The sequence below is a fragment of the Protopterus annectens genome, chromosome 5.part0, assembly GCF_019279795.1.
Source record: "Protopterus annectens isolate FY-2018-M chromosome 5.part0, PAN1.0, whole genome shotgun sequence".
NCBI lineage: Eukaryota > Metazoa > Chordata > Ceratodontiformes > Protopteridae > Protopterus > Protopterus annectens.
The window spans coordinates 973,974,313-973,992,558 of record NC_056735.1 but is presented as its reverse complement, the minus strand read 5'-3'; the positions used below and the strand labels follow the sequence as shown (position 1 = coordinate 973,992,558).

At 44.0% G+C, this 18,246-nt stretch overlaps 1 protein-coding gene across 2 annotated transcripts in view; it reads right to left on the bottom strand.

Moving 5' to 3' along the window:
• The window catches only part of LOC122802910 (nectin-1-like), a 2,017,182-nt gene that overhangs the window by 1,323,242 nt on the left and 675,694 nt on the right, over positions 1-18,246 (bottom strand). For both annotated transcript variants that reach the window (XM_044072733.1, XM_044072732.1), the window contains exon 4: positions 902-1,010. In XM_044072733.1, coding sequence (XP_043928668.1) covers positions 902-1,010 — 109 coding nt within the window. The remainder of the gene's footprint in view (positions 1-901; positions 1,011-18,246) is intronic.

Here is an 18,246-nt window from a genome sequence, read left to right as displayed (position 1 = left end):
GTTGTGAATAAACTGGGAAACATGATATCCAATATTTTAATAACTCTGAAAATATTTTTAATTTAGCTGTTTTTTTTTTTTTTTTTTTGCAGGACTTGTGTTAGGCTACAAAAGAGTTTGCCTTGTACTTAGTGCAGATGAGTAAGGCTACAAAGTCACTTCTACAGGTTACTTCACCAGGCAGTGCTCCTCTTCTGCAACTGAAACTGAACATCTGCATCCACTGGGCTGTTAGCAAATGGGTTATACATTCATTTTTGAATCTCTGCACCCTTCAAATAGCCATTAATTAATGCTTCATTATTTCACTATGAATCATAGAAAATCTCTTGTAGTTTAATGGCTTGCTAGTTGCACTTTCAATAAATTTAAGTTTCAAGGGAAGAGAAGTTTACTGTTGCTCATAACAAGTCTGTTCACCTTGCCAGAATTTTTTTGTTTTGTTTTGCATATCAAATGGCTGTTATTGTTTTCGCTGTGAAATTTATAACAATCCGATAAAAGCAAGGAAGGAAATGGTACGCACACTGTTAGGTATGAAAAGTGCTTCATGGTAACTGGGGAGAGACAGAGAAGTTAATGGGCTATTGGTACTGCCTAGGGTCCCTGGTCCCTTATAGATCTGGCTCTGTAGTTAACAATTTGCAGCATTACATTAGACACATAAGTATATCATCTAGCCAGTTATGTATCCACAAGTTCAAGAACTAGCATATGTCACAACTATGCTGAATGAGCTAAATCCATGGAAAAAATAAGAGTGTTTTACTATTTCTGGTAGTACCTAAAACACTTTTGAGAATTCATGCATGCAAATATTATCCAGGCATGGCCATTCACATGAACCCTTTTTCTGAATTACAAAGTATGTGTAATGCATCTGAGTTACAGGATAGCTTACTTTGACCATCTGAAGTTTGTTGCAGGAGGGTTTGAGTCTGCTTCACAAATCAGATCAGCTTCACCATGGCTGTCACTGGAGAATCTTACAATAGCTGATGATGGAGGATCTATAAAACAAATGGAAATCTTCACCACAATCGTCTACCATAAATAGTTCAGTATTTTTTTAACCAGAAACATAACTACTCAACTATTACCACTGGCACAGGCAATCAAACATTTATATAAATGAAAACAAAACATATTAATGTATCTTCAGTTGCAAATACCGTACATCACATACAGTCACAATCATTCAACCACCACATAGCTTACTCCATTCCTGTCCCCCACTAAACCTCATTCCTCCTCCAAAACACCACTCTGCATGCACTGTTCCCACATTTCCCATCCCTTTCCATGTAACCTGCTCTCACTCTCCTCCAAAGATCCCACCTCCAGTTCTTCCATCCCTGCCACCACATTCACCAATTCCAGCATGGCTGGTCTAGTCCTCAGTCTCTGTTTTCCAGCAATTGCTTTTTTTTAGCAGCCACCAGAATTTAACTCAGCAAGGCCTCACCACATCCAGGCAAATCCAACTCTGCATCAAAACTCAAAAAGTTACCTTCCTAGCCACACAAGTATGCTCACCCAGCACTTCTGTTCAGAGTAATCTGCAGGGAACCCTCAAGGTCTACCAAGTTATCACACTCCCATCTGCAATCCAACCAAGGAAAAATTCCTTAGAGTCAGCAAAGTCACTTCCAACAAAGCCCCCAAATCCTTCACACTTTGCTGCACACTTGGGAGCCATAATATACTTCCCCTGTTTCTTTATGAACCACTCATCCAATCTCTCTTCCCAATCACCTCCAACCTCCTCAGACTGACTCCCACAGTCGTCATGCAATACCTTAGATGCCCAACCAACCAAACCCTTTCCAACTACGGCCTCCTTTCTAGACTCTAATAAAAACTCTACCAGTGCTGTTCTTCCACTCAGGATCATCCCAATCCTCTCCCACTGCTCATACCCCGACATTAATCCCAGACAGTGATGACCATCTCCACCCTGCAGTCCAAATGCACTCCCAGCCTCTTCCTATTTCACTAACCTTCCCTCTCCAATCACCCGCTGTCCCCCACCAGTCCTTCCAGCAAGCTCCAACTCCCATCCTGACTACTCTCCACACCCCCAACTGCAGTCATCCCCACTGGCAGTATGCCCCTGTCCACTTCTTTGCTGGCCTAGCTCTTAAAATACTTTCTGCTACTTTATGAATTTAATATTATGTATGAGTATTGTTATTCTCCTTAAGGATCTGCATTCAAAATCCCAGTCTCTCCTTACTTCTTGAGCTTCCCCCATTTCATCATCATCCCTTTCCACTTTGAATTATAGCTTTTTGCTTGTGCTATATACAGAAGTCTTAACCGTGTAGCTCTGAAATACCCTTCAAATCAGGTATTCCCAAACCACCTCATTCTACTGGAAGGATCAATTTGTCACACTTTATTTTGCACTCTTCCCCTCCAAGATAAAATCCTTCAACTCTATTAATTGTTAACCACAACCTCTCCTCTGGATAACAAAAATATGCCTGACCTGTGTATAAAACTAAATGGACTAAAACCATTTTCACTGACTGTATCTTGCTATCCATATCCATAAAATAGCTTCCAGTTTCTTATTTTTTGTATTACCCTTATTTAGTCTCTTCCTACACATCCTTAGCTGCCAAGACAGAATCATTTCTAAACCATACTCCAAGTCCTTCATTTTATCATGTCTCCATAAATATGGATATGGCTGAATCAATTTGTGCGTGGGTACATAATTTACAAATATGGCCTTTGTTTTACTTTCATTAATTTTGCATCCTGAAAAGACCTGAAACTGTCTCAGAATGTTCCACAGCACTTAAATATTCCTTTCTGGTTTTATCAGGTACAAAATTATATCATCTGTAAATAAAGCCAAATGTTCTTGGTTACCATACCAATTATGTCCTTGAATTTCTGAGTCCTTTATTTTCTTTGCCATTTGTTCTAAATATAACCCAAATAACAAAGGGAAAAGAGGACACCCCTACCTAGTTCCTCTGTTCAAACTGAACTTATCAGAGAGGGGCCTCCCCACCAACTTTATGTTCTCTTCTGATTCCTCATATATTCTCCCAATTAATTATATTATTATGTTAGGGAATGCAAATGCTTCCACTATCCTAATCATAAAATCCCAGCTTATTCTGCTGAATGCTTACTCAGTATCAAGACCCACCAACAACAGTGGTATTTTTCTTACATTCAGCTTCCCTCAGGATCATCACTGTTCTGCTAATGTCAGATGTTTGCCTCGCCTCCACAAAACTACACTGATCCATATCTACTAATTATGTCATAATCTTTGCCATTCTTTCAGCTATTATAGAAATAAACACTTTCTAAACATGGTTTAGAATTGAAATGGGCCTATATGAAGCTGGATCCGATGGGTCTTTACCACGTTTAGGTATTACAGCCACCACAGACGGTTTTCTGAATGTTGATGCTTCTTCTCATTTTAAAAATACTGTTAAACAAAACCTTCCAGATATTAATCAGATGCTTCCCTGCTAGCTTCCAAACTTCCACAGGAATACCATATACTCTTGGAGACTTCCCTGTAGACTGGTTATGCATCACCATTTTATCTCATTTCCTCCTATCCTGTTACTAACTGAGCCTCATTTGCCTTTAACCATGGCATATTTAATTCTTCCATACATATTTCTATTTGTACTTTTTCTTGATTTCTGCTTTATACAGAATGTCATAACTTTTTTAAAATATTTCTAATAACCTCTACAAATTCTCTGGTTATATTTCCTTTCTGTAGGCTCCCTAAGCTTGGCAACAATCCTTTCTTCTTTCTGTTGCCTGAGCCTGTGTGCTAAAACCTTTTGTGTTCTACAGTTACTATCAAAAACAGTTGCTTAACAGCAATCTTTCTAAACTTGTGCATATTAGCCAGGTAATCCCTCATTTTCTCTTTAGCACTCTGCTGCTGTGCCTCTTCTTGCTCTGTGAAATTCCTGCTATTCTGGAATACTAAATAATTCTTGTTAGTATTTAACCATATCTCTTTTTCTTTTATTTAAACCCTATTTTTAAACTCCACTTTCATTTTATCCCACTCCCTAGATATATTTTCTGAAAAAATTTCTATCTTCTCTAATAACTCCTGAATAATTTTCACTACCCACTTATTACATTTGTCTCGGTTTAACATTTACATGGGAAAGTGCTAGTGTCTCATTTTTATTTCATTACCCTGCATTTTACTTCAGTTATTATTGGTGCGTGATCTAAAATAGTTATTGGATAGGTCTCAAAACTTTGAATGAAATGCACGTTCCTGTGAAATATAATTTATGTCTAGCCAAGCCCAGTTTTTGTACCTTTGTGAATAATATGTAAATTCTCTCTGATCTCGTACTACTGAATTCACATCTTACATACCAAATAGTTTCATAAATTTTGTTCAAAAATCTACCCTCTTTAGTTATATTTTCCCTCCTAGGTCCCCAGATATGTCCTCACTACTGCAAATCAAATTCCATTCCTAATCTAAAACTAATAATATTAAGTTATCTATCTCGCCTTCATTCTTGCTGGTTGGGTTCGGAGCCGATCCTCAGCTCCGACTCGGCCATCTTCAAAAGCTCGAGAGTTGCTTACTGGCTCGAGGCCCCCCTATATCCCATGATGCCTGGCGCAAGATACCCAGATCTCATTTGCCGCTTCTGCTACGAGGTTGAGTTTAATGGCTCAGGTCGTATTTTTTCACTTTGCTGATAATATTTAGGACTTTTTGTATTTTATTAGTTATATACTTATTGTCATAGCATAGTTGTAGGTTCTGTGGTGATTGTTAGTGTTTAATTCCCCCTTAAAAACTCGTTTTCTCCATAGAGAGTTTTTCCCCTCCCTCCCCCACTCCCGTTTTGCCTTTTTTAAGGTAAGCCGTTTTAGTTAGAGGCTTATCCTTGTTTTCTTTTTTAAGGTAGACAAATTTTTTCATTAGAAATTGTGTAGTTTGTAGGTCTTATATTATATAGTGTGTGTGCTGTTAGGGTGTGGTAACTTGCGTGGATTGTGTGTGTTTTTCTAGTTACCTACTTCCCCTTGTAAGCTTTCTTTGTATTTGATTTTCCTTTACAGGAATGTCTAAAGACACGAAAGTGTCAGGATTCAAGAAGTGTGACTCATGCTGTCAGAAAATGTCTCTGACAGATGGTCACACTTCTTGTGTCTACTGCTTGGGCTCCCTACACCTGCAGGACTCTTGTTCGGTGTGTCACACCTTTAGTCCAAGAGTCCTGCAGGAGCATAGGAATAAGCTTATCCTTGGGTTTGCTTAAACCTGAAGGATCACCGGCCAAGGCTCAGTCAGTGAAACCTTCTAGGCCATCAAAGCCGTTGGCTCCCAGTTCGGAGCCGTCATTGGGTATGGCTTCTGCTTCAACTTCGGTTCCGGCTGGAACTGAAGTACCTATCTCTAAGTCAACTTCGACTCCGACTGGAGCCGAAGTACCTATCTCCCAGTCGGCCCTGACTCTTCTGTTGGAACCTTCAGGGAGCCGAAAACGCTCTAGGTCACCATCCTTGGAGTCGATACACTCGGCTCCAGGGTCACCCTTGTTGCAATCGGAGCAGAGTCATCGATCCCACTCTTCTCGGTCGTCTAGACTATCTGACCATGATTTGGAGAGAGTGGTGAGCAGGCTTTTAAAATCGCAGGCCCTGGCTAAAATGCTATCCAGCCCCCCTCATCAGGGTTCGGCTCTACCTGTTTCTGCAATAGTTCCTCCTTCGACTCATCCCTTGAGTTTGGAGCCGGAGCATGCTGAGGCTGGAACCGTGGGTCTGTCGGCACCGATACCTCCCCTTTCGGTTCCTTCGTCGGCTCCGATCTCTTCCATGTTGCCGTCCTTGGAGGGATCTGGGCGCCGGGACTCCCTCATCGGCTTTGAGGGGGCGAGTGGCATCGGACCTCTGTCCAACCCCGTTCTCCCTCTTGGAGCTTCGTCGCAGGTGAGTTCGGCTCCTACATCGGCTTCGGAGCCATCTCTCTCTTGGTGCCGGGAAGGATCCCGGTCTCTTTGGAGCCGAAGCCTTCTCCGGTATCGGGAAGGGGTGCCTTCGAGGTCATGAGGAGTGTGCTGGCATCTGAGTCAGCCTCACGGTCAGCCTCATCGGCTCCTCCCCCCATGGTGCCTGCTCCTGCCTCTGCCCCTCCTCCAGACCCCAAGCATGGGGAACAAGCGCTCCAGGGCACCCCATTGGGTGTATCTTCCTCCTCCGAGGCCTCCTCCATTCATTCAGAGGAGCCCCCTCGAAAGAGGAAATGCAAGAGGAAGCATGTTGACTCCCCTGAGTCTGTCACTTCAGATACCGACTTGGAGGAGACGGAAGAGTCCCCGAGATCCCCCTCTGAGGACGTCTCCTTCTCAGACATCCTTGAAATCCTTACACAGATGGGGAACTGGACTACCCTTAACCCTTCTGAGGATGAGTCTATATTACTGGATGCGTTTGGATTCCGACCTTCCACCTCCTGGGTGTCTCCGCCTTTCGATCCACTGATGCCTGTGGTGTCTCGAAAGGCGTGGTCAGCTCCAGACACAATGGAACCAACTCCCCACAGTCCCACAAAATTCATTACTGCCCCTCAAGACAAGCAATTTCTGTCCAAGGATGTTCCCGTTGATGCCATGGTGGTAGCAGCGGCCACTAAAAAGGAGTTGGCTGAAACTTCTTCGTCTGTCCATCCCCCTAATAAGGAATCTAGGACAATGGACAGATATGGGAAGCGGATGTTTTCCTCAGCGACCTTCTCCATGAGGTCTCTGAACTATTTGTGCCATTTTACCTGCCTACAAAGGGATCTCCTTAAAGAGCTAGGAGATACCCTTCAAGATCCATCAGCTGCGGGGGCCAAGGCTAAGGTTGCCTCCCAGCTGGCGACTCTAAATTCAATAGTAAACTCCTCCATGCGGCTTATCTATTATGCAGCCGATGGCGCGAGTAGGGCCACAGGCACAGGTGTGGCTTTGAGGAGACACACTTGGATGCGGTTATGCAACTTTGCGGAAGCCTTCAGGGCATCTTTCACCAACACCCCCTTTGATGGTTCTGCTCTGTTTGGACCACAGGTGAAGGATACCCTTACCAGGTGTGAGCAGGAAGGCAAGACTATCTCTGCTGTTGGAGTCAATTTTTCCACTCCTTCAAGACCGTATCCCAAGGGTCAGAAGAGTGGGAAAATGTGGTTTCGGAAACCCCAGGGAGCCGTGCCTGACACACGTGTAGAGTTCCCCTCCAGGGGCAGAGGAGGGAACAACAATAGATGCCGCCCTAGGGGCAGAGGGGGTCCGCAAAATCAGGGCCAAAGAGAATCCTTCTCTGACAAGCCCTTCCAGCATCCATGAAGTGCTGCCCGACAGTCTACCTTCGGAGGCAGTCGGGGGAAGATTATCACTGTACCCAAAAGCCTGGCAAAGTATAACACAAGACAAATGGGTACTTTCTATCATATCCGAAGGCTACAAAATCCCCTTCTTTCGCACTCCACACTTTACCAATAAATCCCTTCCAGATGTTCCACCCAATCTAAGGGATCAAGCAGTTCAAGAAATTTCAAAACTGCTAAGAAAAAGAGCCATCCAGTCAGTCCCAGCAGACCAACAAGGATCCGGAATTTACTCAAGGTTCTTTCTGGTACCAAAAAAGACAGGGGATTGGAGACCCATTCTGGATCTCAGCAGACTAAACAGGTCTGTTCAAAGAATGAAGTTCCGGATGGTCACGCTATAGTCCATTTTACCCTTTCTGGGTCAGGACAACTGGATGTGCTTCATAGATCTTCAGGACACATACTATCATGTCAAAATGGACAGACGCTCCAGAAGATTCCTTCGCTTCTGGCTGGGAGCCAGTCATTATTAGTTCAGAGCTCTGCCCTTTGGTCTCACCACAGCCCCCAGGGTGTTCACCAAATGTTTGGCAGTAGTCACCGCTCACTTGAGATGGCAAGGATTCCAGGTGTTTCCATATTTAGACGACTGGCTCCTTACTGCAACCACCAGGCATCACCTGCTGCGAGCCAGAGACTACACCATCCAAACGTGCTCCATTCTAGGCATCACAATAAATTTCAAAAAGTCTGCATTGTCGCCTTGTCAATCTATTACCTTTATAGGCACAAACTTAAACACAAAGGACATGTCAGTGAGTCTTCCAGTAGACAGATTGCTAGCCATTCGATGACATGTGCAGGTCTTATTAGGATGCAAAAAGATTCAGGCCAGATTTGTCCTAAGAACATTGGGTCTCATGGCAGCAGCTATCATACTAGTCCCCCTTGCATGTTTTCACATGAGGATTCTTCAGTGGATGCTGTTCACACAATGGTCCTCCAGCAACTCCCAATGTCTCACATGATAATGATCACACAAAACCAACTTGTTTGGTGGATGGTTTCCCCATCATTAGACCAGGGCAGACCATTCGTTCTTCCTCCTCCAGTAGCTACGGTGACCACGTACACCTCCCTGATCAGGTGGGCATTTTCAGGGCAGAACAGTCCAAGGCACCTGGCAGCCTCGCGAGTACCATCTGCATATCAATGTCTTGGAGATGAGAGCCATGCTTTTAGCTTTTGCAAGCTCTTCAGAAATCTCTTCCCACCAGGACCATTGTAATTCAAACAGACAATATGTAGTAGTATGGTACATCAACAAGCAGGATGGAACCAAGTCATACCCCTTATGTCGAGAAGCACTCAGACTTTGGCAGTAGGCAATCTCTTCCCAACGGTTTCTGATAGCAGCACACATCCCTGGGAAGTCCAGCGTTATAGCAGACAGGCTGAGCAGAGCAATTCTCATGCCTCATGAGTGGTCTCTCAATCAGACTGTGGCGGACAAAATCTTCCACAAATGGGGTCAGCCTTGCTGTGACCTTTTTGTCACCCCCTTCAACAGCAAGTGCGACAATTTCTTATCTCTCCTCCCTCTTCCCGGACACTTCCCCAGAGACACTCTAGTTCACGATTGGCCTCAGGGACTTCTTTATGCATTCCCTCCATTTCCCCTGATTCCCAAACTAATTCAAAAAGATACCACATTGGGATGCAAGATGATCCTCATTGCCCCTTACTGGCCTCAACAAATTTGGTTCCCGTTCCTGCATCATCACCTTCTGGAGCAGCCCTGGACCCTGGACCCACTTCCAGACCTCCTGGTCCATCAATCGGGCGGGCTGCACCAATCTCTTCAATCTCTCCAGCTCACAGCTTGGTTTCTCCACTTCCGACCTTAGCCAGGCATCCGAACATCTCCCACTCAGTGCGTGAAATCATCTTATCCTCGCATAAGTCGACCACTAGGAAAACTTATACTAGTAAGTGGAAACATTTTTCCTTATGGGCAGAGACCAGGAATATAGATCCCTTTTCAGCCCCTGTGCACAATATTTTAGAATTTCTAGCGGAACTCTTTCGAGCTGGATCCTCTTCTGCCACGATTAGAGTTCGGCTAGCTGCGATTTCAAACTTTCATAGGGGCCTATCTGATTCACGCATCATGTTCCATAAGCTTTGTAAAGCCTTTCTTAAAGAGACCACTCTACTCAGGCCCCCAGCAAGAGTAATTTGCTGACACAGTACCAGGTATGATTTCTTTTCGTTTATGGTGTACCCCAGACAAGTTAGCACCCTTTGTACAAAAGCCAGATGATTCAAAGGTATGTCCTGGTTTTCTGCCTGAATTAGACTATTGTCCAGGTATGGGTATATTTGAATATTACTTTGCCTGCAAAATGCAATGACTGGAGCTAGGCACTTTGTGAATACCCTGGGCACAGTAGATAAGCCAAAGGGCAGTGCAGAGAACTGGTAGTGAGTGTAGCCTGCTTTGAAGCATAGGTATCTTCTGCAAGATTCCTAGATTGGGATGTGCAGGTATGCTTCCTTTAAATCTAGTGTTGCCAACCAGGCATCTTTGCTTAGCATAACAAGCAACTGGTGAAGAGTCAGCATCTTAAATTTTGGAAACATCAAAAAGTGTTGAGAGTAGACAGATCCAGGATAGGACACCATGGATTGTCTTTTCTGGGTACCAGGAAGAATCTCGAGTAGAAACCTTGTCCCTTTTCCTCTTCTGGTACCAACTGAATAGCCCCTATGGTTAAGACAGATAGTATTTGCTTTTGGGCCTCTGCCCACTGATTTGAAGGTAGAACCGGCCAACCACTTGGAGTTTGCAACATGTGGAAGTGAAATCTGTGTCCTTGGGACACTATATTTAAAACCCACTTGTTCTGGGTAATTAGTCCCCAGTTCTTTGCATGAAGTGCAATCTTTCCCCCCGAAGGGGTAGTCAGTTGAAAAGTACTTGGAAGTTTTACAAAGAAGTCACTGAGACAGTTTACCATAGGGGGGAGTTTTATTACTCCCAGATTTGGAAGTGGAGGCCCCCAACTGCTTAGTCCTGTGCATCCCCTGGGACTGAAGCCTGGGTGCTCTGCTGGATCTGGGTTTGAAATGAGAAGGTCTGGAAGAGGCAGGAAAGGACCAATTCTTAGAAAGCCAGTGCCTACTAAATCTTGGAGGTTGTACTTGTAAAAAATCTTTAACAGTTTGCATAGATTTAGCTTTTTCCACCATCTTTTTAAGAACTTCTTCTGCCTTGTTGCCAAACAGGCGGTCCTGATTTAAGGGAGCATCCAGTAATTTTGCTTTAACATGATCTGGCAAGGATTGTTCCTTATGCCATGCATGCCTTCTAAATACAGACCCAGTTAGCGCAGCCCTGCAAGATGCCTCTAGTGAATCAAAACCACATTACAAAGTATGTTTTCCAACCTGTTCAGCAGGATGCATTAAATCCTGTAAATCCTTATTCTCAGCACAATCAGGAATCAACATCATTTTCTGTTTAAGCAATCCAATAATATGCTGCTGATACTTTAACATATGAAACTGGCAGTTTAAGGCCCTAATGGCCAAAGTTGCAGAAGTGTACATCTTCTTACCCCATCTATCCAGCGCCCTAGAGTCTCTATCAGAGGGGGTAGGATTTTTGGCCATAGTAGCTTCAATGCCCTTGGGTCCCTGTGAAACAGTTTCAGGGTCCGCAGTAGGATTTTTGAAAAGGAACTTGTGAGAGTCAGGAAACCTGTAATATCTATCAGGTCTTCTGGAAGCAAGAGGTAAAGAGTCAGGGGCCATGATAAATTCCAAAAAGGCATCATCAGCAATGTCCAGTACAGGAGGTATAGCTAAAGGCCTGTGCTGGGGCAGGAGTAAGAAATCCCTAAGCCTCTTTTTAGAATCGGAGAAATCCTGACTTTCCCAATGAAAATGCTCCCTGAGTGTATGCAAGGTTTCACCAAAAAAGAAATCATCTGGGGGGGAAGCAGAGGGAATAGAGTCCTCAGCACCATAGGTAGATAACGGTCAATACTGGTCATCAGAGGAAACAGAAATTTCAGAATCCTGGTCAGAAATATCATAAGCAAACTCAGTCCTAGGTCTCTTAAAGGGGGAAGGTTGGCTTCCCCCGATTAAAATAATAAGGTCTTCAGCCATTCTTATCAGTTATCAGTTGTTTTTTAGGCATAGAGGCCTGATCATGCGGTCTGGGTGTAAGTTTTCTAGGCATGGTTCGAGTTTTAGGCCTTAACAAGAAGATGGCATTGGTTTAATATGAAAGTCAGTAGGCCTGAATATACCCTCAGAAGCTGGTGCCTGCAGAGCGGCTCCAGACCCATCCAAGGTAGAGACATCCACAGGTTCCACAGTTGAAGCATCTCGTGGCATACCGGACTCCAAATGGGTCTCAGTAGAGGCCTGTGAATCTGAAGTAGCAAGCATCAGGAGCTGCGAAAGTGCCTCACTGAGCACCGGTGAACTGGGCGGCCTGTCTCTGTCTTTATCTTTGTGTTTTTTTGGAATGCCGGTAGTCGAATGGCTTACCGAAGACATATTAGGATAATTAAACCGAGCACCAAAATATTTAGAAGTGCAAATATACCGATGACAGATAGTTTGTGGTTTAAATAAGACACAAAACCGACAGCGAGGTACGTCATGGTTAGGGCCTAAACAAGAAATACAGTACGAATGAAAATCTTTCTGAGGTATTTGCTTTCCACAAGAAATGCAATTATTTACTTTTACTGACATCTGTTTAGAGCAAGAAAAAAGTTTCCCCAATGAGGTACTTAGCTTTTAGTTGAAGACTTCAATTCTGAAACTCGAAAATGAAAATTTTAGGAGTTGGCTGACCGGCACTTGCAAACTGCTTCTGCTTCGGGCACCGCACGGCAAGAAAGACTGATGTAATGACGTCAGCTGCATGTTTTATACCCCTGACGACCTGACGTCATGGAAGAAGAGACAGCAACTGACGTAGGACCCAAGACTTTGTTAATCAGGCAACTGAGGGCAACTGCAAGCAGATAACCCAAATGTAATGACTGCAACAGTGAAACACGAAGAACATCAACTGGAATGCTTTCAGAAAGCATTATCTCATAGCAGTTGAAAGAAATAAGTATTCTGTTTTTATTGCCCTTTTTATCAGCCTGTCTTCATAGGCACATAAAAAAACAGATACACAGCTGTCTTCAGCTACAAGCTTCTTATGTTGCACTGTGACATTTGTTTGCTAAAGGAAAACTTTTTGTTACATTCACTATTCTTTTATTCACTTGCATCCACTTAAAACTTGTTAGATCAAGCCAAAGGCCTTAAACCAGTCATTTCCCTACAAAAAAGTAGGGAAAAAGCATATCAATTTTACTTGTATCATGATCTGGGTACATTTACAACCAGTTCCTCACCTTAAAAACCCAGGATTACAGCCTATTATCTCAAACATGTTTTTGCCCAGGCTTTCTTTTCTTTTTACATTACAGTGCTACACTTCTTAAGCCTAAACAAGAAGAAAAAGAAAGAAAAAAAAAGAGGGCACCTGTTTACTTTAGTATCCCTGTAACACACAAAAATAACTGGAAATGTTTTACTTTATAACATGCAATATCGGTCATGTTTTATAAAAATACTCCCTTGGATTCAATAAAGCCTACACTAAGTGTATAAGTGTACACAACATGTACTCAATAAAATTATTTCATTTTTTTGTGTTTTCTAGTCACTCAGAAAGATACGCCAAGTGTACATGTAGTCTACACTTTGTGGTAACCTTTATGAATCCCTGTCAATATTTAAAGCAGCTAAAACATCAGTAGGAAAAAGAATAGTTGTGTAAGAACTTACCATAACCTTAGATGTCCTTCTCTTCCATGTTGCAGTATTCATAACAGTAGGGAGGTTGCTGCCTGCAGGGCCGACATCTGGCCAGCATACCAAAGTCTTGCTTCAGGAGGGTACATGTGACATCCTGTATCAGAGCCATAAACCGACGTAGGGTATAAAAGTGACATCTGCATGTACCCTCTTGAATGGACTGCCGCATACACTAGTACTCCTGGAGGTTTAAGGGGATTCAAGTTGGTAGACCCTAGAGATTCACATGTAGACTAGAATAAGGGTACTTGTTAGGCTGTGATCAGTGGAGATGCTAAAAGGAAAGATGCCAATATGCCCACAGGCCAGAAAGGTATAGTAGGTAGGTGAGCCAGAGGGGCAGGTAGGGGGAGACTGAATACTGCAACATGGAAGAGAAGGACATCTAAGGTTATGGTAAATTCTTACACAAATATTCTATGTCCTTCTATTCACATGTTGCAGTATTCATAACACTAGGGAGAGTGCCAAAGTTTTTAGGTATGATTCTGGGAGGAGGACTGGGGTCCTTGGTCAATGAGACCCTGAAGGACAGACCTGGCAAACCCAGCTCTAGCCCTGGAGGCTAAGTCCAGTTTGTAAGGTTTGGTGAAGGTGTGCACTGATGACCAGGTGGCAGCCTGTAGGATTGAGGCATAATCAATCCCCTTGATAAAGGCAGCTGAGGAAGCAACTGCCCTGGTACAGTGTGATTTGACCTGACACTGTAAGGTTTTACCATGGGCGGAATAACATATTCCAATGGATTTAGAGATCCATGAGGAAATAGTTTGTTTGGTGACTGCCTTCTCTAGAAACCTAGGATGGAAGAAGATGAAAAGCTAATCAGATTTTCTAATAACTTTGGTTTTGTCTAAATAATACCTCAGTTATCTGTGTAAATCTAGAGAATGCACGGTCTTCAATAAAGGCATTTTGGGGATTAGGGTAGAAAACAGGCAGGTTAATGGTTTGGTTTAATGAGAGTCCATTAACCACCTTAGGCAAGAAAGGGGGATTAGGCCTGAGGGCAACTCTATCCTTGTGGAAAATGAGGTAAGGAGGGATGGCCATAAGGGCTTGTATATCTGATACCCTCCTGGCAGAGGTAAGGGCCACTAGTAGTACCGTTTTAAGGGTGCACAGTTTTAGGATTACTGAATGTGCTGGTTCAAAAGGTGGCAGCATGAGTTTTTCCAGGACAAATGTTAGGTCCCAAGGAGGAGGGACAGGCCTTCTGGGAGGTCTGATATGAAGAATCCCTTTGAGGAACAGCTTGACCTCGAATCTGGAAGCCACCGGTGGTAACATGGGCAAACAGGCAGAGATAACAGATAAATGGACTTTAACGGATGAGTAAGTTAGTCCTGCGTGAAGGAGCTCACACAAATAGGAAAGGACCAAAGGAACAGGAATAGTGACAGGGTCCTGGGTTTTCCTCTGACACCACCTGGAGAATCTTTTACATTTAGAAATGTAACTTCTCCTGGTGCTAGGTTTCCTGGCCTCCTGCAGGGCATTGAGTACGTCCTCTGTGTATAAGTGTCGGAAGGGGATTAGAACCCTCTCACCCATAAGGTCAGTTTCAAGTTGTTCACTTGAGGGTGTAATAGGGATCTCCTGTTCTGTGTGAGCAAGTCTATTCGGTGGGGTACCTGTGGTGATTGGCCTTGGCTAGTAGGTGCAGATTGGGGAAACCAGTGCTGTCTTGGCCAGTAGGGATTCACCAACAGGATTTTTGCTTTGTCCTTTTGTATTTTGAGGACAACTTTCTGAATCAGAGTGAAGGTTGGAAAAGCATAGAGAACCCCCCCCCCTCCAATGAAAGGAAAAGGCATCCACCTTCCAGATTTGTGGATGTGGGGCCCTTGTGCAAAATTTGGGAATCTGTTTGTTCTGGGAGGAGGCAAACAGATCGAGTTGTGGAATACCCCACTTGTGAATGAGATCTAGGAATACCTCTCTGTGAAGCGTCCATTCGTGAGAGGGAGCTGAAGTTATGCTTAGAGAGTCTGCCATGACATTCTCTGTCGAGGGAATGTACACTGCTACTGTTGAGAGTCCATTGCTAGAGTCCAGATTTGGAGGTTTAAGCTGCAAAGGGGATAGGATCTTGTCCCTCCCCTGTTTATGTACTACATGACAGTCATACTGTCTGTGATCACCTTGAGTGCTCCTGGGAGTAGGGCAGTTTTGAAAGTTTGTAGGGCTAAATGGAGTGCCCTCATTTCTTTGATATTGATGTGGTCCTTTATTCTTAGTGTGGACCATTTTCCCTTTACAGTGATCTGTTTCTGTTGTGCTGTAGTACTGCACGCCAGCTCAGGTCTGAAGCTTGTGTGGTGGGTTCTAGCAGGTGGGCAGGTACCTGTAGTGGGGCACCCTGGTTGTGGTGGATGGCAGAGATCCACCACTGCAGTTCTGTCTTTAGTCACTGGAGTAGTGGGAGAGGAGTGCTCAGGGGATGAGAGTGTTGGCTCCACAAGTTCTTCAAGAATCACTGGATCGTTCTCATGTGAAGTTTTGCTAGGGGCAACATGGCTATTAGGGATGCCATGTGTCCAAGCATCCTTAGGAACTCCCGTGATGGCAATGAAGTAAGGTTGATAAGTTTGTTATGGTAAATGCCCAGATCCAGGATTCTTTGTTCTGGGATAAAGGCTTTCATTAGGTCTGTTCTGATTCTGCATCCCAAAGAAAACTATGTCTTGTATGGCTTGCAGACAAGACTTTTCCTTGTTCATAGTGAGCCCCAGTTGTGTTAGGGTGCTGATCACTAGCCTTAGGTGCTCTTGGAGGACTTGCCAGTTTTGATGAAGTACAATAAGGTCATCTAGGTATGGGTATATTTGCATACCCTGTGTTCTGCAGTGAGCAATGAAGGGTGCTAGACACTTTGTGAACTATCAAGGGGCTGTGGAGAGCCCAAAGGGCAAGACAGAGAATTGAAAATGCCAAGAACCTACTGCAAAGCAGAGGAATTTCCTGTAATCTGGGTGAATGGGAATGTGAAGGTAGGCATCTTTCAAATCTAGGGCCACCATGTAAGCCTGAGTGGGAATGAGTGGAAGGAACAAAGGTAAGGTGATCATTTTGAAGCTGGGTACCTTGAGAAACAGGTTTAGGGAAGCTAGATCCAGAATTAGTCTCCATGTGCCATCTTTCCTTGGTACCAAAAACATTCTTGAGTAAAATCCTTTGTTTCTTTGGGTGGGTGTTATTTGTTCTATGGTGCCCTGGGCTAGTAGTTGTTGAATGATAGCGGGGAAGAGGTGGACTTGGTTTGCTGGAGGCTGAGGAATTCCCTGGAAGGAGGGTAACATCCATTAAGTCATAAAGTAACCCTCTGAATGATGGAAAGTATCCATCTTTCTGTTGTAATCATCTACCAGGTGGGTAGGGAGATGATGAGGTGAAGAGGCAATGGAGTATTTTGATTTAGTAATGCTAAATCACAGTGGAGGTTATCTGGTTTGATCAGACTGGCTCCAAAAGGGGTTAGTGGAAGCGGTGGAGGAAAACCTGGGGACAGAGGTTTTCCTCTGTTGTCTGCATCCTTTTGTGTGGTGAGCTGTGTGAGAGGATTGCCTCCTGACAAAGGAAGATTTCTGAGGATTGTTTCTGTGGTATCTGTGTATGGGAGATGCCAGCAAGTGTTTTAAGTTTTGTAGTTCTTTTCCCTTCTCTTGAAGGGATTTAAGAAGTTCAGATGAGGCCTGGCAAAATAGGGCTTTATTGTCCAGGGGGACATCAAGCAGTTTTGTTTGTACATCTAAGGGTAGTGGCTGAAGTCTCAGCTAGGAGTATTGCCTTAGTACTGAGCCAGAAGCAGCAGATTTGGATGATGCTTCCATAGCTTCATAACTGCACTTCATGGAGTGCCTAGTAACTCGGGATGCTGTGGAAAGTATGTTGTTAAGCTGAGTTTTTATATTGGATTCAGGGGCTTCTGAGAGTAGGGTGGAAGCCTAAGCAATTTTGTCCAGGACATACCTAACCCTGTGGGTCTGTTAGTTCAAGGCTCTTATAGCAAGAGTAGAGGAGGTATACACCTTTTTCCCTAATCTGTCCATAAATTTACTGCCTTTATCAGTAGGATGGAAGGCAGAAGAAGGCAATTACCTAGATGTCTTGTCTGCACAGACTGCAATAAAAGCAGGGTCTGCTGGTGGGTTTCTAAAAAGGAACTGGGTGTCCTGTGGGACCTTATAAAATGGTTAGGATGCTTTGATGCTGGTAGTTGTGAATCTGGTGTCTGAGAGGAAGCTAAGAAGGCATCCTGGAAGGCAGGAAGAACAGGGGACACAGCTGAAGGGAATGGCTGTTCCATTTGCAGCAGGTCAAAATATATTTTCTTACTCTGAGACCTCTGAGGCCTGTCATTTAAAATGTTCCCTCATGAGGGAGATGGTATCACCAAAAGTGAATTCTTCCCCAGGGGACTCTGGAGTAATGAGATCCTCTTCCTCTGGGGTAATAAATTCTTTGGGTGAATCAATTTGAGATTCATAAGTCACAGAATCCTCATCTGAGGAAAGATCTTCCTCTGATACAAGTAAAGGGGGCCCTGAAGGAGAACAGTTGGTTGCTGTTGTGTCTGTAGGGCCTGGAATGCCTTAAACAAGCTTTGAGAGAAAACTTCCCAACCTGGGAAAGGTTGTGTTTCTGTGTGTCTTACTTTTTGTTTTCTCTTCATTGCAAAGAAGGAAAGGAAGCCAACGTCTGGGTGGATGGAGGAACATGAGGAGGACCCTCTGACTGAATGAGTCGTGGTTCCTCTCCACCATCAGGATCTGATGGCTGAATTGCCTCAGCAGACGTACTCGAGGTTTCCACCAGTCCAGCTTCAATCGTGGTTCCTGGACCCAGTAAGGAAAGGTCTGAAGATATCCCGGGCTTTCATCGGTCTCAAGAATCTCCCCTGATGCCTGAGGTGCAGCATGGGACTCAGGCCTGGTTTGCTTGGCCTTTTTCCTTGGTGGCTCTTTGGATGGGCCAGCTCCTCCCTCCATACTGAGCGCAAGACG